Source organism: Amblyraja radiata, chromosome 39, assembly GCF_010909765.2.
Source record: "Amblyraja radiata isolate CabotCenter1 chromosome 39, sAmbRad1.1.pri, whole genome shotgun sequence".
Taxonomy (NCBI): domain Eukaryota; kingdom Metazoa; phylum Chordata; class Chondrichthyes; order Rajiformes; family Rajidae; genus Amblyraja; species Amblyraja radiata.
This window is the reverse complement of record NC_045994.1, coordinates 14,810,285-14,836,498: the sequence shown is the minus strand read 5'-3', so window position 1 is coordinate 14,836,498 and position 26,214 is coordinate 14,810,285. Positions and strand designations below refer to the sequence as shown.

The window sequence follows — 26,214 nt, the reverse complement described above, 5'->3', positions numbered from 1 at the left end:
TGTTAACCTCCGAGACCTGAGAATGAATGTGCTTCAGTGGTTGGAAGGATTTAATAGGAAACCGAGGGGTAACTCTTTCAAACAAAGGGCGGTGAGTGTATAGAATGAACTGCCAGATGAGGTAGTTGAGGCAGGGAATATTTCAACATTTCAGAAACAGTTAGACAGAAACATGGATAGTACAGGTTTGGATGGATATGGTCCAAACGCGGGCGGGTGGGACTAATGTAGATGGCTAGAGTGGGAAAGTTCTTGGTTTCTTGGTCCTCCAAAATATTCCAACGCTGTACACAACCAGAGAGCAGTGCTGACTACCAATTTCCTCTTTGGTGACATCACCTTTTCCTTCGCTCCATAGATGCTGCCTCACCCACTGAGTTTCTCCAGCATTTTTATCTACCTTCGATTTTTCCAGCATCTGCAGTTCCTTCTTAAACACTCAGACTATCCTTGATCAGACTTTGCTAGGTTTACCTTGCACTAAATGTTATTCCCTTATCATGTATCTGTACAGTGTGAATGGATCGATTGTAATCATGTATTGTCAGGGGATATGGGGGAGAAGGCAGGAACGGGGTACTGATTGTGGATGATCAGCCATGATCACATTGAATGGCGGCGCTGGCTCGAAGGGCCAAATGGCCTCCTCCTGTACCTATTGTCTATTGTCTTTCTGCTGCCTGCATAGCACGCAACAAAAGCTTTTCACTGTACCTCGGTACATAGAAAATAGGTGCAGGAGTAGGCCATTTGGCCCTTCGAGCCTGCACCACCATTCAATATGATCATGGCTGATCATCCAACTCAGTATCCGTACCTGCCTTCTCTCCATACCCCCTGATCCCTTTAGCCACAAGGGCCACATCTAACTCCCTCTTAAATATAGCCAATGAACTGGCCTCAACTACCTTCTGTGGCAGAGAATTCCACAGATTCACCACTCTCTGTGTGAAAAATGTTTTTCTCATCTCGGTCCTAAAAGATTTCCCCCTGATCCTTAAACTGTGACCCCTTATTCTGGACTTCCCCAACATCGGGAACAATCTTCCTGCATCTAGCCTGTCCAACCCTTTAAGAATTTTGTACGTTTCTATAAGATCCCCCCTCAATCTTCTAAATTCTAGCGAGTACAAACCGAGTCTATCCAGTCTTTCTTCATATGAAAGTCCTGACATCCCTGTAATCAGTCTGGTGAACCTTCTCTGTACTCCCTCTATGGCAACGTGACAATAAACTAAACTAACTCTCTCCGGAGATGCTGGCTGTCCCGCTGAGATACTCCAGCATTTTGTGTTTAAACTTCGATTTAGACCAGCATCTGCAGTTCTTTCTTACAGTAACAAACCTGTGGTACAGGACAAGGTTGAGAAAATGCTGCTGCATCACATGATTGAAATGTTGCCAAACACTTCACGGCCAAATTGTTACTTTCCAACTACCGTCGCTACTATTGTAAGTAAACATTCCAGCTAATTGGCACAACGCCGGATGCCTCAACACCCTCGGATAGTGTTGATTGAGGGAAGAATATTGGCTCAGACACCGACATTCTTTTCCATATAAGGCCTCAGTGCAACACCCCGCAGTAATGTAGCATTATCTCAGAGCGGCGCGGCCAGTGTGGTATGGTCTGTAAGAAATGAGACATCCTACCTACAAGGGGGACCACCCTAACACACACTCCAACCGTGTAGATTGAGATGGGAGCACAAGAGATAGCCTTTGGCCATACCACCACTCTCTGAAGCCAATATCCCTCTCAACCAAAAGCACACCAGCTGCCGATAAAACTCGTATCTTCAAGGCATTGAGATTGAGAGATGCAAGCATGAAATCTCAGGCACACGCCAAGGGAATAGTGCAGTCAGAAGTGCTGCTGCCTTTTACACGGGGTTTTAAAGCAATCTTCTCAGGTGGAAATAAATCATATTGCTCTGGAGGGTGAGGTTGGCGAATCAATTTGGCGTCACGGAAAATGTTCATTTCTCAGCCAAAGTCACTGAAAGCAGTTGGTCCCAGTTACTGTGGAGGAAGGAACTGCAGATGCGGGTTTACGCCGAAAATAGACACAAAAAATGCTGGAGTAATTCAGAGGGACAGGCAGCATCTCTGGGGAGAATTTGATGAAGTAGTCTGAAGCAAAGATTATAGAGGAGCTCTATAATCTTTGGTCTGAAGAAAGTACTCGCGAAACGTAACCGATTCCCTCTCCTCATAGATGCTGCCTGACCCGCTGGGTTACATTTTGTGTCTATCTTCGGTCAAGTAGGTTAATTGTAAATTGCCACCTAGGGTGTAGGAAGAGGATGAGAAAGTGGAGAAACAGATTTCAGTTTTAATCTATGGTCAATAGACACAAAAAAGCTGGAGTAACAGGCAGCATCTCTGGAGAGAAGGAATGGGTGACGTTTCTGATCGAGACCCTTCTTCAGACTGGTTAGGGATAAGGGAAACGAGAGATACAGACAATGATGTAGAGAGATAAAGAACAATGAATGAACGATATGTAAAAAAGTAACGATGATGAAGGAAATAGGTTATTTGTTGGGTGAAAACGAGAAGCTGGTGCGACTTGGGTGGGGGAGGGATGGAGAGAGAGGGAATGCCAGGGGCTACCTGAAGTTAGAGAAATCAATATTCATACCACTGGGCTGTAAGCTGCCCAGGCGAAATATGAGATGCTGTTCCTCCCAATTTGCGTTTGGCCTCACTCTGACAATGGAGGAGACCTAGGACAGAAAGGCCAGTGTGTGAATGGGAAGGAGAATTAGATATTTAAGAAGGAACTGCAGATGCTGGAAAATCGAAGGTGGACAAAAGTGCTGGAGAAACTCAGCGGGTGCAGTAGCATCTATGGAGCGATGGAAATTTCCTTCGCTCCATAGATGCTGCTGCACCCTTGGAGAATTAGATGGATGTTTTATTTATTGTCTCCAATGAGGTAGATAGTAGTCCAGGACTGCTCTCTCGTTGGATCATTCAGTCGCCTGCCAACGAGAACTAGTGTGAACGGGTGATCGATGGTTGGAGTGGACGTGGGCCGAACGGCCTGTTTGTTTCTACGCTGTATCATTCTATGATTCAATGAACAGTGTCCCGCGGTCAAAGATGACACCAGTCTGAAGAAGGGTCTCGTTCCCATCCCCTTCTCTCCAGAGATGCTGCCTGGCCCGCTGATTTACTCCAGCGTTTTGTAGTCTATCTTTGGTTTAAACCAGCATCTGCAGTTCCTTCCCACTACATCCATGACAATCCGTTGTTCAACATATTTCAGAAATCTGGAAAATCCCTGCGCTTTAATGACACACATACAGAGCTGTTGATATTATTGCAACCACAAGGGCAATACGGCTTTAAGAGTCTGTGGGTAGATCCTCCCTTTACGCCTGGAAGGTCACAATACACACACACACCCTGGTGTCTGCCTCTGCCTGACGACAGCTCAGCCTACCAACACAAGCCCAGTGACTGACGACCATGCTGAGTTCTAGTGGCGAAGTAATCCTCATATTTTCAGGTAAGATTTCAATCACCTTCTCTCCCCCTCTCCCTCTCCCTCTCCCTCTCGCTCCCCCTCTCCACATCCCCACACCTTCCCTCCCGTCTAAGAATTACATGGATGTTTTATTTTCTGCGGGTTACGTTTGAGAGCTTGAAGCCTTTTGGACCTGCTGCGTTTGGATGGGGCTACAAGGGGTGGGTCTGGACCTGTCTGCGTTCCCTTCCCAAAGTCCGCAGATGCCGGGCGGGGGGTTCCTCGTCTCTCTCGCTGGCCGGAGATAGACGCACAAAATGCTGGAGTAACTCAGCGGGAACAAGCAGGCAGCATCTCTGGAGAGAAGGAATGGGTGGAGATTCGCACCGACCGGCCTGCAGCGCCAATCTCAGTCACCCTCTCGTTTCGGAAAGACTCCGGCCAGACAAACTCAGCGCGACAAAAACCAACATAAAGGTAGCCACTGAATTCACTGGTCGGGGTGGAACCCTCTCCAAGACAGACGTGAAGCTCACCGTTTGACCTGTTTTCACAAAATGTTAAATGGTCAGCTCGACATAGATTACAAGACCTACACCAAACCCAAACCAATTAGGAGCAGACGAGGGCATTCGATCCAATTTGAGATTCCAGCTACCAAGACACAGATGTGTACAGCAATTCGTTCTTCCCCCGCACAATTAAAGCATGGAATAGTCTTCACCCTACCATAGTTACCCAACCAGATACAACTACATTTAAAGTAGCTCTTTCTTCCCAAAAACCCTTTCTGGCTTAAGTCATCCCTCCACCACCTCCAGTTTAAATTCCATTTGGAATATTTTGGAGGACCAAGAAACCAAGACACAAAAATGGTGGAGTAACTCAGCGGGACAGGCAGCATCTCTGGGGAGAAGGAATGGGTGACGTTTCGGGTGGAGACCCTTCTTCAGTTACTGCAGCATTTTTGTGTGTCTATCTTCAGTGAAAACCAGCCTTCCTATACAAAACACAAGGCAGGTTTTTCTGGGCGGGTGGAGCTCCTGGGTTTTGTGGGGTTGGGTGGTTGTGTGGAACAAGAGATAAAGTCAGACACATAATGCTGGAGTAACTCAGCGGGAACAGGCAGCATCTCAGGGAGAAGGAATGGTGACGTTTCGGGTGGAGACCCTTCTTGAGAAAGTTGACCACGTCTGTCCAGCGGATCCCTCTGTCAGTCCACATCCCAGCGAGAGAGGGGAGGGATAGTTAACATTGAGATCTGTGGCACTCACTGTCCTTTCCCCAAAGTGTTTGCCTTATGGTGTTACATCCACCAATTATTGCCTTGTCGCAGTCATAGAGTGATACAGTGTGGAAACAGGCCCTTCGGCCCAACTTGCCCACACTGATCAACATGTCCCAGCTACACTTGTCCCACCTGCCTGCATTTAGTCCATATCCCTCCAAACCTGTCCTATCCACGTACCTGTCTAACTGTTTCTTAAACGCTGGGATAGTCCCTGCCTCAACTGCCTCCTCTGGCAGCTGGTTCCATACACCCACCACCCTATGTGTGGAAAAAGTTACCCCTCAGATTCCTGTTATTATGCCAATATTCCAAATTTCGTGCTGTTGAGAAGTCTGGCGGCAGTTTTAATATGAAGCATTAGAATGGCCATTGCTATGCACTTAGGAGACTTCTGAATACAACATTGATCTAAGACAGAGTTAGAGTCATGGAGTCACAGAGTCATACAGTGTGGAAACAGCCACAATTTGCCCACACCGACCAATATTTAAACTTAAAAAGCGTTAACCCTGGAAGACAGACACACAAAGCTGGAGTAACTCAGCAGGTCCAGCTTTTTGTATCTATCTTCGGTTTAAACCAGCATCTGCACTTCCTTCGTACACACTAACCCTGGAAGCTGGCTCGAAGGGCCGAATTGCCTCCTCCTGCACCTATTTTCCATGTTTCTAAGAGCCATTGAAAGTGGGTTTAAAAACTCTGCGGTGAAAGAATTGTGATGGAAAAGAGCTGTAATAATAATAATAATGGATGGGATTTATATAGCGCCTTTCTAATACTCAAGGCGCTTTACATCGCATTATTCATTCACTCCTCAGTCACACTCGGTGGTGGTATGCTACTTCTGTAGCCACAGCTGCCCTGGGGCAGACTGACGGAAGCGTGGCTGCCAATCTGCGCCTACGGCCCCTCCGACCACCACCAATCACTCACACACATTCACACACAGGCAAAGGTGGGTGAAGTGTCTTGCCCAAGGACACAACGACAGTATGCACTCCAAGCGGGATTCGAACCGGCTACCTTCCGGTTGCCAGCCGGACACTTAGCCCATTGTGCCATCTGTCGTCGCCATCTGTAGGGACAGCATCAAAGGTCAAATGGGGAAATTAAAAACTTGGTGACTGAGATATCAATTTGTTCTCTGCGCCCATTCTTCCTCGAGTGATCTTGTCCGAAGCGGATGGATCCTATTGAAAGTCGCCGAGCAAAGCAGAAAATCTTGTATTTCCTTGGTATCTTTCATGATCTCATTCTCCCTCAGAGTTTAAGTGCGTAGGTGCTGTAGTAATGCCAGAAGTTCGAGTTCAAGTGAGTTTATTGTCATGTGTCCTTGATAGGACAATGAAATTCTTGCTTTACTTCAGCACACAGAACATAGTAGGCATTTACTACAAAACAGATCAGTGTGTCCATATTGAATTGAATTGATTTTATTAGGGACAGTGCATATTAATAAACATTTGCATGTAATATGCAAGATTGTAGCCAGTAGCTAATTTCCATCTTTAGTCCCACACAAGGTAAACACATCCCAAACAAGGTAAAGACAAAAACAAAAACAAAAGATTAGATTAGATATAATTTATTGCCACACAGCCAGGCTGGTGGAAATTTGGGTTGTCTGCAGCGATACAATAATAAAGAACACACAACCACAATAAAACTGTAACACAAACAAACAATATACCATAATATAAATATATACACACATAAACAAATAAACTGATAAAGTGCAAATAGCAGATAATGGGCCACCAATAATCAGAGTTTTGTCCGAGCCAGGTTTAATAGCCTGATGGCTGTGGGGAAGTAGCTATTCCTGAACCTGGTTGTTGCAGTCTTCAGGCTCCTGTACCTTCTACGTGAAGGTAGCAGGGAGATGAGTGTGTGGCCACGGCCTAATAGGGCACAGCAGACTGACAAACTGCATTCCCGGTACAAATTTGGTGTTTTTTCGTCAATAAAAAATCGATTGGCAACATTTCATTGACAAAAGGCCTCAGAATATGGTAAAGAAAGCTTTTGGTATGCTAGCCTTTATAAATCAGAGCATTGAGTATAGAAGCTGGGATGTAATGTTAAAATTGCACAAGGCATTGGCGAGACCAAATCTGGAGTATGGTGTACAATTTTGGTCGCCCAATTATAGGAAGGATGTCAACAAAATAGAGAGAGTACAGAGGAGATTTACTAGAATGTTGCCTGGGTTTCAACAACTAAGTTACAGAGATAGGTTGAATAAGTTAGGTCTTTATTCTCTGGAGCGCAGAAGGTTAAGGGGGGACTTGATAGAGGTCTTTAAAATGATGAGAGGGATAGACAGAGTTGATGTGATCAAGCTTTTCCCTTTGAGAATAGGGAAGATTCAAACAAGAGGACATGACTTCAGAATTAAGGGACAGAAGTTTAGGGGTAACATGAGGGGGAACTTCTTTACTCAGAGAGTGGTAGTGGTGTGGAATGAGCTTCCAGTGGAAGTGGTGGCGGCAGGTTCGTTGGTATCATTTAAGAATAAATTGGATAGGCATATGGATGAGAAGGGAATGGAGGGTTATGGTATGAGTGCAGGCAGGTGGGACTAAGGGAAAAAAATTGTTCGGCACGGACTTGTAGGGCCGAGATGGCCTGTTTCCGTGCTGTAATTGTTATATGGTTATATGGTTAACAAACACATTAAGGGTGGACAAAAATGCTGGAGAAACTCAGCAGGTGAGGCAGCATCTATGGAGCGAAGGAAATAGGCAACGTTTCGGGACGAAACGTTGCCTATTTCCTTCGCTCCATAGATGCTGCCTCACCCGCTGAGTTTCTCCAGCATTTTTGTCTACCTTCGATTTTCCAGCATCTGCAGTTCCTTCTTAAACACATCAAGGGCCTTGATTTAAAGTCTGATTTGTCTATCTTAGCGGCGCACCCTCTTGGCACTGGGAGTGTTGGCCCACATCATTGTATTCCTGTGAGTTTGGCTGAAATAGTCTGAAGCAAACAACACCTGGATATAAGCTAGACACAAAAATGCTGGAGTAACTCAGCAGGACAGCCAGCATCTCCGGAGAGAAGGGATGGGAGACGTTTCGGGTCGAGACCCTTCTTCAGACTGAGAGTCAGGGGAGAGAGGGAGTCTAGAGATATGGAAGGGATGCGGTGTGAAAAGGAGAGATCAAAGCAGAAGATGTTCAAGGAAGTGTAGAACGGTTCATTGTTAGCTGAGGGGAAGGTGACAAGGAGGCGTATGCAGAAGGACAGTGAAACTAGTCGGAAAACTAGGATGGGGGAGGCTCGGAGAGAGAGGGGGGGTGGAAGCTTGCAACCTTCACGTGGTCCGCCCTGTTTCGACTAATGCAATCAACTCGACGTGCACACACAGAAGATCAAATAGAACAAGTTGTCCAACAACTTTAGGCTGTGCACACCACACGAAAGAAGGAGAGAGAGGGAGAGCAAGGGTTACTTGAAGTTAGAGAAATCAATATTCATACTGCTGGGTTGTAAGCTGCCCAAGCGAAATATGAGGTGGTGTTTCTACAATTTTCCTTGGGCCTCATTCTGACCAGCAAAGTCTGTGTTGTGGTGTACATATACCAAGGAGTTATTGGATGTGTGTTGGAGTGAATGTTGATGGAACAGGTCCAAAATCATGGCTACAGGTGACCTCTGAGTTCTCCTAGGCCCTGAGTTAGTTTTAAAGCATGTTAGGCAGATTGTCGAGAGGTTGGAATAATTCTAAATGTAATTCATTCGTTCCTTCCTCTGTGCAGAGGAAGGAATTCCAGGATTTTGTCCGAGCGATAATGAAAGAACATTAAAACAGTCTGAAGAAGGGTCTCGAACCGAAATGTCTCCCATCCCTTCCCTCCAGAGATGCTGCCTGTCCCGCTGAGTTACTCCAGCATTTTTGTGTCTGAGAGGGAGTCTAGAGATTTGGAAGGCTGCGGTGTGAACAGGAGAGGTAGGTGGATCTAGTGTAGGTGGGACATGTTGGCCGTTCCGGGCAATTTGGGCCGAAGGGCCTGTTTCCACACTGTATGACTCTCAATAACTTTTGCAGCCGGCAGAGAGAGCGAGGGGAATGGGCTGAGAGCTGCAGTTGCAGCCTCGTATGCCTTTCACTTCAGCCGCTTACACCAGAGGCAGAGCCGCATTAAAGTGGAATATATGGTTGAAGGCAGCGTTAGGATGTGATTCAGGATGACACTTTTGACCCCATGTCAGCAGGGCAGCCTCTTGTGAATTGTGCCTTCATCTGCTTTAATCTGAGAGATGACTTGTATAGTGAAGCATGATCAGTGTAATGGATTGAGACTGTATTCCTGTCACAGCGAGTTAGATCCGTCTCCACTACCACCTCCCCTTTGCACTCACTGTCAACGTGGCCTCCACATTAACCCTCGGGTGTATGTTCCCGTCAGGAGCTGACATTAATAATTCTCATCAGAGTAACGGACACGACCTGATAATTTGCTGGTGGCCACAAAATGCTGGAGTAACTCAGCGGGACAGGAATGGAGAGAAGGAATGAGTGACGTTTCGGGTCGAGACCCTTCTGTAAACTGATGTCAGGGGAGTGGGTGGTACAGGGATAAAATGTAGTCGGTAACAGTAAGACTGGTAGGAGAACAGGGATGGTGAGAGAGCAGTTCTTTCCTACACTGATAATTTGGTGTGTAAATATTGATTACAAGGGTAAATATTGATGCCGGGGCCCAGACAGATCAATAGTTCTGACATTGGTGACAGGAAGCTGTAGATACTAGAATCTAGAGCAGTCTGCCTGGGGAACTGGGTGTGTAGGCAGGAACTGCAGATGCTGGTTTAAACTGAAGATAGACACAAAAAGCTGGAGTAACTCAGCGGGACAGGCAGCGTCTCCGGAGAGAAGGAATGGGTGACGTTTCAGGTCAAGACCCTTCTTAGTGTGTTGAGCTGCTTTAATCTGTGTTTGATACACTGCAGCCTCTCTTCTAAACTCACAGATCAGGTCACCCAAGTTGGACAGGCCCTTTAGTAACTGTAACCGTTAATGTCACTGTATGTCATGTTGTTACTTGTGGGCGGAGCACCTAGGCAAATTCCTTGTATGTGAATGCTTGGCCAATAAACTTACTTACTTACTTAGAGATAATGGATAGGTGACTGTTCTTCAGTCTGAAGAAGGGTCCCAACCTGAAACATCACTCATCCATGTCCTGCACAGATTCTGACTGGCCCGCTGAGTTATTCCAGCGTTTGTGTTTGTTTTCAGACATTTCCTTGTTGAGATGTTGATAAATTCTTTTGAAAAGGGCAAGTGGGTGGAACAGCATCTGTGGGAGGGGTGGGGGGGAAGGGAAAGGAATTGTCAATATTTCAGGCAGTCTTTGTGCTGCTCAAACACTTTGTGGAACAGGAGGTGCTGTGGTATTGGTTCCCTCCTTAAGGGGCCCTTGGCTGATGGGCTTTGAGTTGGGCTGTGTATCCCATTCCTTTGTGGTATTGCTACACCACTCCCAGTCCCACGTCAGGATGCTGAGAATGAGGAGGTCCCAGCAGGTGGAGGGAATTTTATTCATTGGCACGGTGGCACAGTGGTAGAGTTGTTGCCTTGCAGAGCCGGAGACCCGGGTTCGATCCCTACCACGGGTGCTGTCTGTACGGAGTTTGTACGTTCTCCCCGTGACCCGCGTGGGTTTTCCCCGAGATCTTCGGTTTCCTCCCACACTCCAAAGACGTACAGGTTTGTAGGTAAATTGGCTTGGTGTAAATGTAAAAATTGTCCCTAGTGTGTGTGTGGGGTGGTGTTAATGTGCGTGGATTGTTGATCAGTGCAGACCCAGTGGGTTGAAGGGCCTGTTTCCACGCTGTATCTCTCTCTAAACTGAACTAAACGAGACAGATTGTTCCCTCATCTCCAGGCTTTCACCTAAGCTAAAGATCGCTCCTACCCAACTACCCAATACCAATCTCTACCCCTTCTTAGTCTTTATCCTTAGTCTTGAGCCTAGACCAGGCCAACCTAAGCTGTGAAACCACGGCTCAGTTTAATGCCACATGTGAATGTACAGTTGCTTGCTAACCCGTCAGCGGAAAGGCAATACAGAATTACAATCGATCCATTAACAGTGTACAGATACACGATTAGGGAAATAACGTTTAGTGCAAGGTAAAGCCAGTAAAGTCCGATCAAAGATAGTCTGAGGGTCACCAATGAGGTAGATAGGAGTTCAGTTCTGCTCTCTGGTTGTGGTAGGATGATTCAGTTGCCTGATAACAGCTGGGAAGAAACAGGGGGTTCTTGGGCAACATGAGGTCCACTTTGTCCCCTCCAGATTTCTAAAGATGCATCACTTGTTGCCTTCTCTTGCCTGCCCACCCGAGTGCCAGAATGACAATGAGAGACTAGGAGAAACTGGCATTGCATCCCCGTCGATCCTCTCCCCTGCTTTGCTGGTTCGCCACTCACAGGCCCATGGACACTCTTCATTACACAGCTATTCTTATGTAAACAAGGGGTTTAATTTTGGTTAAGTAATTGCTAGCTTAATCTCCTTGCTAATCTTCCCTAATCTCCAATAAAGATGTCTCAGAGAATCCCGGAGAATGCGAAAGGATAGGCCTTAGTGCCCGGATACAGAAACTCCCAGTTTATCCAGTGTTAGGATTGCAATCCCTCTTGTGTAACTGTCCTCTTATTAACACTTTACAAAATTGTCACGTTGATCAGTAAGGGTGTCAGGGGTTGTGGGGAGAAAGCAGGAGAATAGGGTTGAGAGGGAAAGATAGATCAGCCGTGATTGAATGGCGGTGTAGACTTGATGGGCCAAATGACCTGATTCTGCTTCTACAACTTATGAATTTAAGAACCCTTCCCCACCCTAGTTCTCCGACTAGTCCTCCTGTCCTCCTGATTAAATATTACACATGTATGCCTCGTTGTCACTTCCCCGTAGCTAACAATGAACCAATCTACATTTCCTTATCATCATCTGCTTTGATCTTTCCTTTCCACACCTTACCCATCCATATCTCTAGACTCCCTCTCCCCTGACTCTCAGTCTGAAGAAGGGTCTCGACCTGAAATGTCTCCTGGTCCTTCTCTCCAGAGATGCTGCCTGCCCCGCTGAGTTACTCCAGCATTTTGTGTCTGACTTCGGCACTTGGAGATGTGAAAATACTGCCATTCCTTTCCGCAGCCCAGCAACTTATTCCAAGATTCTCTTTTTGTTCACAGGTCTATTATTTGTCTGCAACGCTCTGGAAAATGCAACGATGGCCGGTGAGTCCGTGGGTTACGCAATTAAATGTTATACGTTTGGCTTTAATCTTCCAGGGGGAACTTTGCAAAGGTTGAACTTCTCAATATTGCTGTGTTGGTGGTGGAAGAATTCATCTCCTTGTGCCCGACCTGCAGCTTAGCGGACTGGCTTAGATCCGTTCACTCTCCCTTGCCAAGGGTCCGTTTGCATTATAATGCAGATTCCACTAGCATTTATTACCTTCTGGAAGGTGGCTTTATAGGGAGCGCTTGAGAGGCAGTTCCACCAGCTCTGTGTGCTTCTTTTAAGATCTGGCTGTCTTGGTGTGATGCAACCCTCCCAAGCTCACCGAATCATTCATAACAAAGATAAGCGTATATCAGTTGGGCTTTCCACATTTGTCCCAGAATCGAGTGAATCTTCTCTGTGTCATAGAGTAAGCATTGAAACAAGGCCCTTCGGCCCAACTAGCCCATGGTGACCAAGATTGCCATCCAAGCCAAGCCCATTTGCCCGCATTTGACCCATATCCCTCGAAACCTTTCCTACCCATGCACCTGTCCAAAATGTATTTTAAAATGTTCCGTTCCTTGCTTGCAAAGCGTTCTGCTTTACGGGGAAAGATTCACATCAAAGGATTGTGCCCTTCTCAGCAGCGAGCCCATTTGAAACACGATGCTATTGAAATGCACACAGGTACCGCCGATCTGTGCCCCTGCGATTTTCTTTCACAAAATTCCTGAATGCACTTCAGTGACTCATCTCCCAGGGCAACACATGTATCCTGCAGTTTGACCGTCTCGAAGGCACTTTCGTGGAAATCCTATCCGATAGAATTGTTTGAAATGATGAAAGGGTCGGGAAGATAGAAAGAGTCAGACTACACTCTTTGTTCAAGTTGAAAATACCTGTCAGCGCAGTTTAGAAGAATGAGGGGGGGGGGGGACCTCAATGAAACATACCGAATAGTGAAAAGCTTGGATAGAGTGGATGGTGGGTGGATGTTTCCACTAGTGGATGGTTAAGAAAGAACTGCAGATGCTGGAAAAAACGAAGGTAGACAAAAATGCTGGAGAAACTCAGCGGGTGAGGCAGCATCTATGGAGTGAAGGAATAGGTGACGTTTCGGGTTGAGACCCTTCTTCAGCCTGATTTCTACTAGTGGGAGAGTTTAGGATAGATGTCCTTGCCTCAGAATTAAAGGAAGGATTTGAGGAAGAATGTCTTTAGTCAGAGGGTGGTGAATCTGTAGAATATCTTGCCACAGAATGCTATGCAGGCCGTCAATGAGTATTTTCAAGGCAGAGGCCGATAGATTGTTGATTAGCACGGGTGTCAGGGGTTATGGGGAGAAGGCAGGAGAATGGGGTTAGGTGGGAGAGATAGATCAGCCATGATCAGCCAGCAGAAAGACAATACATGAAAATATACTCCAAAGACAGACAGATATGTAGGTAAATGGGCTTGGTAAATGTAAAAATCTAAAAATTGTCGCTAGTGTGTGTAGGATAGTGTTAATATGCGGGGATCGCTGGTCGGCGCGGACCCGGTGGGCCGAAGGGCCTGTTTCCCTGCTGTATCTCTAAACTAAACTAAATTATTACAATCGATCCAATTACAGTGTATAGATACATGATACGACTGGTTCGTACGTTACAAAACCTTTTCACTGTACCTCGGTACATGTGACAGTAAACTAAACTAAACTAAGCTGCAGGACCCACACATAACCATGTGTCAGTGACTGAGAGAAGGGACACTGGTGTTTTGGCTGGGACAGGTGAGTAAAATCAAAGAGAGACGCGAAATACTGGAGTAACTCAGCGGGACAGGCAGCATCTCTGGAGAGAAGGAATGGTGACGTTTCGGGTTGAGACCCTTCTTCAGGCTAGACAGGGGAAAGGGAAACATCTTCTTCTTCTTCCGTGTGGCGTGCACAGCCTAAAGTTGTTGGGCAACTTGTTCTATTTGATCTTCCGTTTGTGCACGTCGAGTTGATTGCATTAGTCGAAACAGAGCGGACCACGTGAAGGTTGCAATCTTCCACCCCAAGGGAAACATGAGATTTCATTATTGAGTATTGAGTGAAATCAATACTTCCTTCCCAAATCAGCATGGAACTAACCTGTGCTACTTCCTGGAGCGGGCGAGGATGGATAGATATTTGAGTGTGTGGGCAACAGGAAGCTATGCATCACTCTGTGACAAGACCTTGCCAATTGCCTGCTGCAATCTGCTAGTTGAGAATGCAATAGGAAATTGCTTCACACAGGACGTTGATTATTGGGACATCACTTTCTGGGAAGTTGACTCTAGGATTTAAACGTTGTTTCAAAACAGTTTAGATGCCCATGGGCATGCAGCGGTGGGTGTTTAGTTTAATTTAAAGATACACCTCATACACAGGCCCTCCGGCCCACCGAGTCTGCGCCGACCAGCGATCCCCGCACATCCTACGCACACTAGGGATAATTTACCTTTATGCCTAGCCAGTTAACCTACAAACCTCCATAGATGCTGCTGCACCCGCTGAGTTTCTCCAGCGTTTTTGTGTACCTTCGATTTTCCAGCATCTGCACAGTTCCTTCTTAAACAACCTACAAACAAACCTGTACATCTTTGGAGTGTGGGAGGAAACCGAAGGTCTCGGAGAAAACCCACGTGGTCACGGGGAGAACGTACAAACTCCATGCAGATAGCACCCGTAGTCGGGATCGAACCCTGGACTCCGGCGCTGTAAGATCTACCATTGCGCCACTTGAGTTTTAGGACCTGCATCATCTCAACTCGTGCTGTGACCAGTGCAACTCTTCCAAGGCAAAGCCCCATAACATTTGTTGCTCTAATTGACAATGACTACACTTTCAGGCTGAGCAATTTTCTCACTGCATACAGTCCGTCAAGCTCACTTGCATTTCTGCAATGCCTTTCAGGACATGCCTAAACACTTGTGTCATTCAAATACTTGTGAAATCTGCCCACAGCAACCACAGAGGTCTCCCACAAACAGTCAATGTGACAGTGACCAGAATAATAATATTAATAGATAATAAATACATTATTGAACCCTTCAGGGAAATTCAGATGTCCAAGATCCAACAACCAACAAACCCACACGTTCAGAACGAAAGCAGACAAAAAATACATTAAAAACAATATGGACAATACCTGAAAGCAATAAACACTTAAAAAGACCCTATAATTAACGATTAAAAATGCAAAGCATCCCCATACAGCCCAGTGGTCAGTATTATATAATCTAATGGCTGCAGGGGTGAAGGAACTCCTGAACCGCTCCGTCCTACAGTGCAGGGAGAGGAGCCGGTTGTTGTTCCATGTGCTCTTTCGACCCTCCAGAATTTCATGGAGGGGGTGCCCGGAGTTGTCTAGAATGACCTGCACCTTGCTCCTCAAGCACATCCCCCACAGAGTCCACTCTCTCCCCCCCCCCCCCCCCCCCAGCCCTGAGCTAGCCCGTTTCACCAGCTTGACCAACTTCTTGCTGTTTTTTGCACTGATGTTGTTACCCCAGTATATAACAGCGTAGAAGATGACACTTGCAACCACAGTATAGTAGAACATGTACAGCATTTCATTGTGCACATTGAAGGAACTGAGCCTTCTGAGGGAAAAGAGACTGCTCTGTCCTTTTTTGTAGAGGGCATCGGTGTTGACAGACCAGTCCAGTTTGTTATCCAGGTGCACTCCCAGATATTTATATGTCTGCACCACCTCAATGTCCACCCTTGCAGTGTTGGCCGGCTGAAGGGGGAGCTTGGACCTGCCAACGATAACAACCATCTCTTCGGTCTTGGTTGTATCCAGGATGAGACAGTTCTCTTTACTCCAGACACAGAAAGCACTGGTCAAGTCCCTGTATTCCTCCTTGTGTCTGTTCCTGACACATGCCACAATTGCTGTGTCATCTGAATATTTCTGTATGTGGTATGTGTCGGACTTATAATTGAAGTCTGCAGTATAGAGGGTGAAGAGGAATGGGTCCAAAACCGTTCCCTGTGGGGCTCCAACACTGTCCCAGAAACACAGTCCCCCAGCTTAACAAACTGTGGTCGACCCGTCAGGAGCTGTATATCCAGGAGATAAAGTTGTAGAATTAATCTTTGATTTTTTGAGATTTTCGGGGTTCTTGCTAAGGATAGGCAGACCCACTGTGCATGATGTGTGCATGGACTCTGATGAAACTCAGACTGAACCTGACCAACACGTGACCTTTCATTCCTGACGTCAAGTCCTCTGTGTTACCAGCAGTCTGGAGATGAGTGTAACTTCAGCCATGGACATAGAAAGATTCTGGGTTTCCTGGTATTGGGTGTGGCTGGAAAATGATCAGTATTTGATTCAGTTTTTTTTTCTCTCTACTGTTAGACAAGAAATATTAAAAAATGCCACACACACAGAGCAATCCTGAGCTACTATCTACCTCACCGGAGACCCTTAGACTATCCTTGAATGGACTTTATCTTGCATTAAACATTAGTCCCTTTATCCTGTGTCTGTACTCTACGGGTATCTCGATTGTAATCATGTATTGTCTTTCCGCTGACTGGTTAGCACGCAACAAAAAGCTTTTCACTGTACCTCGACACACGTGACAATAAACTAGACTAAACCAAACATCTTGGTAAAGGATTATGGATCCACAGCCGTTGAAGAATGGTGGCCATCTCTTGAAGAGCAGGTACATAGTTCCTTGAAAATGGCATCACAGCTAGAGAGGGCATTCAAGAAGTCTTTCAAAACACTGGCTCGTCAGTCAATGTATTGAGTATAGAATTTGGGATGTTATAGAAACAGAAACATAGAAAATAGGTGCAGGAGTAGGCCATTCGGCCCTTCGAGCCTGCACCGCCATTCAATATGATCATGGCTGATCATCCAACTCAGTATCCTGTACCTGCCTTCTCTCCATGCCCCCTGATCCCTTTAGCCACAAGGGCCACATCTAACTCCCTCTTAAATATAGCCAATGAACTGGCCTCAACTACCTTCTGTGGCAGAGAATTCCGCAGATTCACCACTCTCTGTGTAAAAAATGACCTTCTCATCTCGGTCCTAAAAGACTTCCCCCTTATCCTTAAACTGTGACCCCTTGTTCTGGACTTCCCCAACATCGGGAACAATCTTCCTGCATCTAGCCTGTCCAACCCCTTAAGAATGTTGTAAGTTTCTATAAGATCCCCCCTCAATCTTCTAAATTCCAGCGAGTACAAGCCGAGTCTATCCAGTCTTTCTTCATATGAAAGTCCTGACATCCCAGGAATCAGTCTCTGTACTCCCTCTATGGCAAGAATGTCTTTCCTCAGTTATGTTACAACTGCGATGGAAGGAAAAAAAGGTTTGGCCCAATTTGTCCGTGCCAACCAAGGCCTCCCTGAGCCACCCATTTGCCCACATTTGGCCCGCGTCCCTCTAAACCTGTCCTATTCAGCAACGTTTCCGAATGTCTTTTAAATGTTGTTATTGTACCCACCTCCTTGCCACCCCCTGGCAGCTCGTTCCACTTACATGCCGCCCACAACCCACAAAAGTAAAAATCTGCCCCCAGGTCCTTTGAAACCTTGCCCCTCTCAGCTTAAGCTATGCCCTCTGGTTTCAGACCCCTTCACCTGGCGGGAAGAAAACTGACCATCCTCTGCGGTGACTAGTCCCCTCGTTCAGGTTGATACCCGGTCAAAATAACTCATCTTGTCGATGTTGGTGAATCATCCCAAACCTCCTCTTCCTCCCCGAAACTAATCCCAGATCAACTGGATTGTGGAGTCAAACATAAAGGACTGGATTTAAAAATAGTTCTGGCCAGGAAGCAAATTTCATGTCAGGGCTTGTTGGGTTATTAATTAGCCGATGAAACATCCCTCTCCTCGGCACTAACTTCACCAAGGGATGAGTGTGAAGTGGTAGAAAGATCTATCTATCCTCTGAAGCAGGTATGCTGCTGTTTAATTACCTACCTGGAGACCTGTTGTACTGTGAGCAGCTCTGTGTACTGAGCACAGCCTGGTCCCAATGTGTGGAAACTGATGGAAGACACTGAGAAGGTGTAAAAGAGATTTACAAGTATAAAAGGCAAACCCAGAGGGGGAATGACTAACACTTCTGCACTCATGTCAGGTGTAGGAGAAACCAGGGAGACACCTGCCAGCGATCTTTGTATGAATTGTAAAGGCAGGGCATTCATCACATGCATACAGAACTTGTATGTTCTCCCCGTGACTGTGTGGGTTTTCCACTGTCCCACACACACTAGGGACAACTTACAATTTTACCAAGCCAATTAACCTACAAACCTGTACGTCTTTGGAGCATGACAGGAAACTCGAGCACTTGGGGAATACACATGCAGGTCACGGGCAGAAGGTACTCCAGCTATCCACCAAATCCAGAGTTTAGGAATTCTGCTCAATTTTAAACAAGTCACTGATCAATCTTTGATCAGACCGCATACAAACTTCCCAAAGTTTTGTCCCAGTTGATGAAACCACCCTCTCTCCCCCCCCCCCCACTTTCTATCGCAAGCACAACATTCCCATTGGTTCTGTTCTGAAGGTGTTAACCTTTCGGCATGCCACGTTGTCCGAAGTGCCACCTGCGTGCGACAACTCTACGATATTGTAGTGGCGTCACCAGCTGCTCTTCTCAGGTGAACAAGTGATCCCATGGGCTCCCTTGTAAGAAAAGCCAGCGTTCTGGGAACGAGATTTCTCTTTGAACCATGTCTTGTCACCATGTTGTTGGGGCCTGGGATCTGGCTTGCCTGCAAGTTGGCTGCTGAAGTTCCTAAACTTAAAACGATAATGGGAAACCCTCCGAGATTGCAAAATGCATCATCTAAATGCCACCGTACAAAGGTAGTTCAAAGGAAATCACTTGTGCACCTGTCTGTGTCACCGGTCCCCCTCTGATCAATGACAGATGTTGCCTTGGTTAGGTCCTGCTTAGAAATGAAAATCATCTTCCTGGCTGTTTGTGATATCCTCGCTGCATTGAGGCTAATCTGTTGAATGAAATCCTGGCACAGGGAGTGGAAACCCAGTAAGACTTGAAAGCAATGGCATTTGGACGGATTGGCTCCACCTCTTGGTTAGAAGCCAACTCCCGGCACATCAAAGGCTTTGGAGTAGTCACTTTCCGCAGCAGGTGTTGTATGGCACCCTGTCCCATTTATCTCCATGAAATAAAGTGAAACTACTGTGTACACAATAGTCTCTTCCAAGTTCAACAGGTGTGTGTTCTGAGAGCCAGATGATCTCGCAGTCAGCATTATCGTGTTTCACCCTGACCTGTATTTACTGCATCTGGGACAGGTGAACAAGGTGTGGCGATGTGGGGGAAAGCACAACAGTGAAGGAAGGAACTGCAGATGCTGGTTTACAGTGAAGATAGGCACAAAAAGCTGCAGTAACTCAGCGGGTGGGGGGAGCATCTCTGTGGAAAAGGAATTGGTGATGTTTCGTGTTGAGACCCTTCCAACCGAGAGTAGCGGAGAGGAAAACGAGAGATATGAAAAGGCATATAGAATGTATTATACTTTTCCATATCTCTTTGTTCCCCTGACTCTCAGTCTGAAGAAGGGACCCGACTGACCCAAAATGCCATCTATCCTTTTTCTCCAGAGATGCTGTCTGACCCGCTGGGGTTACTCCAGCTATTTGTGTCCAGAAACCAGAACAACCTAGTCTAACCTGTGTGTGAAAGGTTGGCAGATAGACGCCAAATAATAGACAATAGGTGCAGGAATAAGCCTTTTGGCCCTTCAGGCCAGCAACGCCATTCACTCTGATCATGGCTGATCATCCACAAACAGTAAGTGCTGGAGTAACTCAGCGGGACAGGCAGCATCTCTGGAGAAAAGGAGTGAATCTTGGCCCGAAATGTCACCCACTCCTTCTCTCCAGAGATGCTGCCCGATCCGCTAAGTTACTCCAGCATTACTCCAGCCTGTGGAATTCTCTGCCTCAGAGGGCAGTGGAGGCGGGTTCTCTGGATGCTTTCAAGAGAGAGCTAGATAGGGCTCTTAAAAATAGCGGAGTCAGGGGATATGGGGAGAAGGCAGGAACGGGGTACTGATTGGGGATGATCAGCCATGATCACATTGATTGGTGGTGCTGGCTCGAAGGACCGAATGGCCTACTCCTGCACCTATTGTCTATCTTGTCTACCTTCGATTTAAACCAGCATCTGCAGTTCTTTCCTACACTGAAAGGATGGCATCTGAAATGGTGACGTTTTCCTTGACACGGTGTTAAAGAATTATTTGTGTGTAAAGTTGGACTGAAGGCTGACTGACCCAGAGTGGCCGGGGTAATGTGTGGGACAACAAACTCATGTTGTTGACCTCTCTTTCTGTCTGTCTCCAGGTCCCCCTGTTGCTGCTGCAGTACGATCGCACTTTGCCGACTGTCCCGACGCCCATCTTCACTTCTGCATTCATGGGACATGCCGCTTCTTTGTCCTGGAGTCGACTCCTGCTTGCATGTAGGTCCCTTTGCTCAGCCGCCAATTCCATCGACCCATCTTTAACGTCAAGCCCTGGGTCACTGTCTGAATGATAATGCAACGTGGAGTCTTAAGAATGGAAAGACTCTCAGACCTTTTACCATTGATGGTCTATCTAGCTCATCCATGCTGCCTCCTTATTCCCTTATCCCTGATTCCTATTGTGTCCCAACAATCTATTGACCCAAGGTAGACACAAAAGCTGGAAATACTCAACGGGTCAGACAGCATCTCCGGAGAAAAGGAATAGATGACAAGAGACAATAGACAATAGGTGCAGGAATAGGCCATTTGGCCCTTCGAGCCAGCACCGCCATTCAATGTGATCATGGCTGATCATCCCCAATCAGTATCCCGTTCCTGCCTTCTCCCCATATCCCTTGACTCCGCTATTTTTAAGAGCCCTATCTAGCTCTCTCTTGAAAGCATCCAGAGAACCTGCCTCCACCGCCCTCTGAGGCAGAGAATACCACAGACGTTACTTGTTGGTGTGAAATGTCACCTATTTCCTTTTCTCCAGAGATGCTGTCTGATGTTATACACCTCTAGAAGATCACCCCTCATCCTCCTGCGCTCCAGGGTCCCTCCCTACTCAATCTCTCCCTATATCTCAGACCTTCTGGTCCTGGCAACATCCTTGTAAATCTTCTCTGTACCCTTGCCAGCTTGGCAGCATCTTTCCTAGACCATGGTGCCCAGAACTGAACACAATACTCTAAATGCCCCCCTATCTAGCTGGGTTACTCCAGCATGTTGTGCCATTCCTCTAAATGGTGTTGAGTATCAGCCACTCTTGGTCTCTCTTCATAGGACAACCCTTCATCCATAGGTTCAGTTCAGGGAATCTAAACTGGAGCACTTCCGAGACTGGGGTCTTCCTTACTTGGGGACTGAGAACCTGGTTGCACAGAGCACTCCAGGTGTGCTCCTTATAGGGTTTAAAGTGCCACTTTAAAACCACAACTCTTTGTAGTCATCCCATTCCTATAGGCACATTGCATCTACAGGTTTGAGTTTTTTGTTTTAAAGATATAGCGCGGAAACAGGCCCTTCGGCCTAACTATCCTACACGGACTAGGGACAATTTTACACATACACCAAGCCAATTAACCAACATACATCGGGACGACAGATGGCACAATGGGCTAAGTGTTCGGCTGGCAACCGGAAGGTAGCCGGTTCGAATCCCGCTTGGAGTGCATACTGTCGTTGTGTCCTTGGGCAAGACACTTCACCCACCTTTGCCTGTGTGTGAATGTGTGTGAATGATTGGTGGTGGTCGGAGGGGCCGTAGGCGCAGATTGGCAGCCACGCTTCCGTCAGTCTGCCCCAGGGCAGCTGTGGCTACAGAAGTAGCTTACCACCACCGAGTGTGACTGAGGAGTGAATGAATAATGCGATGTAAAGCGCCTTGAGTATTAGAAAGGCGCTATATAAAATCCCATCCATTATACCTGTACGTCTTTGGAGACCGAAGATCTCAGAGAAAACCCACGCAGGTCACGGGGAGAGCGTACAAACTCTGTACCGGCAGCACCCGTGGTCAGTATCGAACCTGAGTCTCCGGTGCTGTAAGGCAGCAACTCTACCGCTGCGCCTCAGTGGCCACCCTAATGCCCCACTGTTTGCAATGGGAATTCCCAGTCCTCTGATGTGCCGACATTTGCAAGTCCCTTTTTAAGGAAAGTGACATTTTTCCAGTTTCTTGACCATGTGCAGAAAGTAGCTCTTTCTTCCCAATAACCCTTTCTGGCTTAAGCCCTCCCTTCACCACCTCCAGTTTAAATTCCAGTTGGAATATTTTGGAGGACCAAGAAACCAAGAAGAACCAAGAACCAAGAAAACATTTATGGGATTAATCCTTGTGTCCTGGTGTGGAACGGTTACTTTTTAACTGTAAGAATTGGAAACATAAACTTAAATTCAGATCGTGTAAGAAGGAACTGCAGATGCTGGTTTAAACCGAAGATAGACACAAAATGCTGGAGTAACTCAGCGGGACAGGCAGCATCTCTGGAGAGAAGGAATGTGTGACGTTTCGGGTCGAGACCCTTCTTCAGACTAGTGATCAGACTAAACTCCGATCACTTGGGTAATTCTGATCATTTGGCCAACTCGGATCAGTTGGCTGCCTCCCGTGGCATGAAGAACCCAGGCACGTGGTCCCACCAGGCACCACTCATTGAATCCCCACTATTACAACGCCCACACCTTTCTTCATGGCAAAAGCTGAAGAGATACGTGCATTCAAGTGAGTGAGGACCCTTTTAGGAAGAGTGTTAAAACCAGGAAGAGTTTGCATGAAGCTTAGATGGGATAGCATTCGGATTGAGGGGCTGGAGGGAATTTATTTGGACACATCTGTCTCAGATGGTCAAATGTTCTCCTGCCTGTTTCTGTGGCTCACAACTCCTCTGTATTTGCAGTTGTCACCCTGGCTTCATCGGAACTCGGTGTGCGTACGCGGACATCCTAGCAGTGGTGGCCATCAGGCAGAAGCAACAAGCCATCACGACGCTAGTCGTGGTATCTGTCGTTGCCTCCGTCCTCCTGATCGTAGCTTGTGTCTTACTACAGTAAGTTGCAGCTCATGTCCTGGCCTGTCGGTGGGTGGGGACAACCTCGTTGCCTGAGGCGCCCTGATGCAATCTGAACACAGGGTGGTTGGCTACTGTTTCGAGAATGAATGAATTTGCAATTCTCCAGAGCCAATGGTTCGATGGGTTTAATGGAACTTTCAACAGTCTCGGGTATCTGAAGACGTTTAACTTTTGGAAAAAATCCAATGGATTCTGTGAAATATGAATCAGCATTAGATGTGGGCAGACTGTGAAAGGGGTGAAAAGGCTGTTTTTTCTCATTCCTTGCATTCATTGTATTTTTCTTTCTGCTCTCTCCCCATTTTACATCCTCCTTCTCACTCCATTCCCCCTCAGCAACAACCTCTACACATGCCAAACCTTTAATGTCATAGTTTCACAGCGTAAAAACAGGCCCTTCGGCCCATCTTGCACACATCATGTCCCAACTATACTAGTCCCATCTGTCTGCATTTGGCCCAAATACCTCTAAACCTACCCTATCCATATACCTATCTAAATGTTACAATAGTACCCAGCCTCAACTACCTCCCCCGGCAGCTCGTTCCATACACCCACCACCCTTTGTCTGAAAAAGCTACCCCTCAGGTGAGAGGGGAAAGATTTAATAGGAACCTGAGGGGCAACTTTTTCACACAGATGGTGAGGGGAATATGGAACGAGCTGCTGGAGGAGGTAGTTGTGACATGGTACTGTGACAATATTTAAAATACGTTTGGACAGGTGCATGGATAGGAATCGTTCAGAGGCATATGTGCAAAGTGAAGACAAATGTGGAGAGCATTTGATCGGACATCTTGGCAAGTATGATGAGTTGGACTGAGTGGTCTATTTCCATGCTGTGTAACTCGATGACTCTACTCTTGATCAATGTTTGGTCTTTCAATTTGTATGTGATCTTATTATATTTATAAAAACATAGGAAATAGGTGCAGGAGTAGGCCATTCGGCCCTTCGAGCCAGCACCGCCATTCAATATGATCATGGCTGATCATCCAAAATCAGTACCCCGTTCCTGCTTTCTCCCCATATCCCTTGATTCCTTTAGCCCTAAGAGCTAGAAACATAGAAACATAGAAAATAGGTGCAGGAGTAGGCCATTCGGCCCTTCGAGCCTGCACTGCCATTCAATATGATCATGGCTGATCATCCAACTCAGTATCCTGTACCTGCCTTCTCTCCATACCCCCTGATCCCTTTTGCCACAAGGGCCACATCTAACTCCCTCTTAAATATAGCCAATGAACTGGCCTCAACTACTTTCTGTGGCAGAGAATTCCACAGATTCACCACTCTCTGTGTAAAAAATGTTTTCCTCATCTCGGTCCTAAAAGACTTCCCCCTTATCCTTAAATTCTAAATCTAGATTCTAATTCTTAATTCTAAGAGCTAAATCTAACTCTCTCTTGAAATCCTAGCGGTAAGCACACAGATGCTCACTGACCTCTCTGTTTGCTCTCTGCCAGCTCCTGTCGGAAACGGAAGAAGTGCGAGCTGTGTCGGGGGATGTTGGCCAAGCCTGAGACCAGCCTACTGAAGAGTGGGACACCCAGCAACCTTGGAGACACAGGCAAGACCTTGGACTATGATATCACACCTTTCCAAACAATCGCTAACGGATGGGGCTCAATCCGTTGAATTCACTTCTCAGATGAGAATCTCACACGTTCAAACTCACATTTTTGTTTGTAAAACAACGAGCTGTAATTCAATGAAACACAAATACAGAGTGAGAACAAAATCAAGACTGCCATCGGCAGCTTACAAACGACAATCTAACTGTTATCTGATGAAAATATTGGTCGATGCACTCCAGAGTCCCGTGGAGACCGCATGCTCCCCCTCCAGGGACACGCGGGCAGGGACGCAGACCCAAGCAGAATCCTCGACTGCCTGCTGCCTGTACCTGCGAATGGCCATCTTGGCCAGGCCCAGGAGCAAACCGACAGGGAGAACCTCCCCCCCCCCCCCCCCCACTTAGACTGAAGGCATGAGGACTGAAGAATGGTCTCGACCCGAAAACGTCACCCATTCCTTCTCTCCAGAGATGCTGCCTGTCCCGCTGAGCTACTCCAGATTTTTGTGTCTATCTTAAGTCGAACTGTTTAATGTCTATCAGGGCTGTGTTCCCCGTCTGTGTTCTAATGGCCTGTTTTGTGTCTCTGTTTCGTCCAGGGGTGTGAGAAATGGTGGTGCCCGGTCCAATGCTGGCCACTGCTGACCTCCCCATCTCTCCACTGCCATCGCACAGTAACGTCGCAGCCTTCTTGTTCCTGCCACACGGGACCATCCCACCTCAGGTACAGGGACCACGTGTGCTGAGCGGGAAGAAGACCTTTTGTACGATATGGAAGTTCCACTATTCTGTTTGTTCGTCCCATCACTTAATTTATAGAATCACTGGAGATACCACAGTGAAGAATGTCATCTCTTCAAAATTTGCAGATTTCAACCATAATAAGTAACTGTGGGTTGATTTGATTATTTAAGAACTGGAGTAAAAAGTTCAAATTGTATTCAAAACTATTTAAGTATTTTAAACATGAAAATAAACATTTTTTTAAATATGTGTGTCTGCTGTATGGTGTCACTTAAATGTTCACCGTGAGGCCATTCAGCCCATTGAGACGGTGCTAGGTCTTTGCAGGGCCTCTCCAATAATTCCCATTCCCTATCGAGTTTCATTTATTTATTATTTTACAAATACTTTATTCCAAAAACAAAATCAACATACAATGTAGTATAGCATTCATATTAAAAGCTGCCTCTATCAGCAGCTTACAAACAAGACAAACATTCAAATTAAAATCCCGCCGTCTTTGTCTATAATGCAATCGGCCTCCGGTGGCGACCAGCGTTCGCGGACGGCCCCCAGCGTCCCCGTGGACACCGCGTGTGTGTTCCCTCTCCAGGGACACGCGGGCGCGGACGTAACCCCGTAACTGCCCGCTGCCTGGACCCATCTTGGCCAGGCCCAGGAGCAGACCGACAGGGAGACCCCCTCCTCCCTCCCGACCCCCCCCCCACTCTGTACCGTGTGCCCAAAAATCAGGAGTGTCGTTTCCTTTATTGTTCGTTGGGAGTTATTATTGAATT

General features: G+C 46.7%; 1 protein-coding gene across 1 annotated transcript; it reads left to right on the top strand.

Moving 5' to 3' along the window:
• The first annotated feature begins 3,372 nt into the window (after positions 1-3,372).
• On the top strand, positions 3,373-25,687 carry tgfa (transforming growth factor alpha). Its single transcript, XM_033013871.1, has 6 exons — positions 3,373-3,517; positions 11,977-12,021; positions 20,380-20,497; positions 22,945-23,094; positions 24,585-24,688; positions 25,294-25,687. Exons 1-6 carry the CDS (start codon positions 3,478-3,480, stop codon positions 25,299-25,301), a joined length of 465 nt encoding a protein of 154 aa, XP_032869762.1. The 5' UTR covers positions 3,373-3,477; the 3' UTR covers positions 25,302-25,687.
• The last annotated feature ends 527 nt before the right edge of the window (positions 25,688-26,214 follow it).

Excerpts from the sequence above, each read along its gene's own strand:
- tgfa (XM_033013871.1), top strand. The coding sequence starts at position 3,478 with ATGCTGAGTTCTAGTGGCGAAGTAATCCTCATATTTTCAG. Across the intron at positions 3,518-11,976 it reads AGTAATCCTCATATTTTCAG|GTCTATTATTTGTCTGCAAC; the intron begins GTAAGATTTCAA and ends TTTTGTTCACAG. Across the intron at positions 20,498-22,944 it reads GAGTCGACTCCTGCTTGCAT|TTGTCACCCTGGCTTCATCG; the intron begins GTAGGTCCCTTT and ends CTGTATTTGCAG.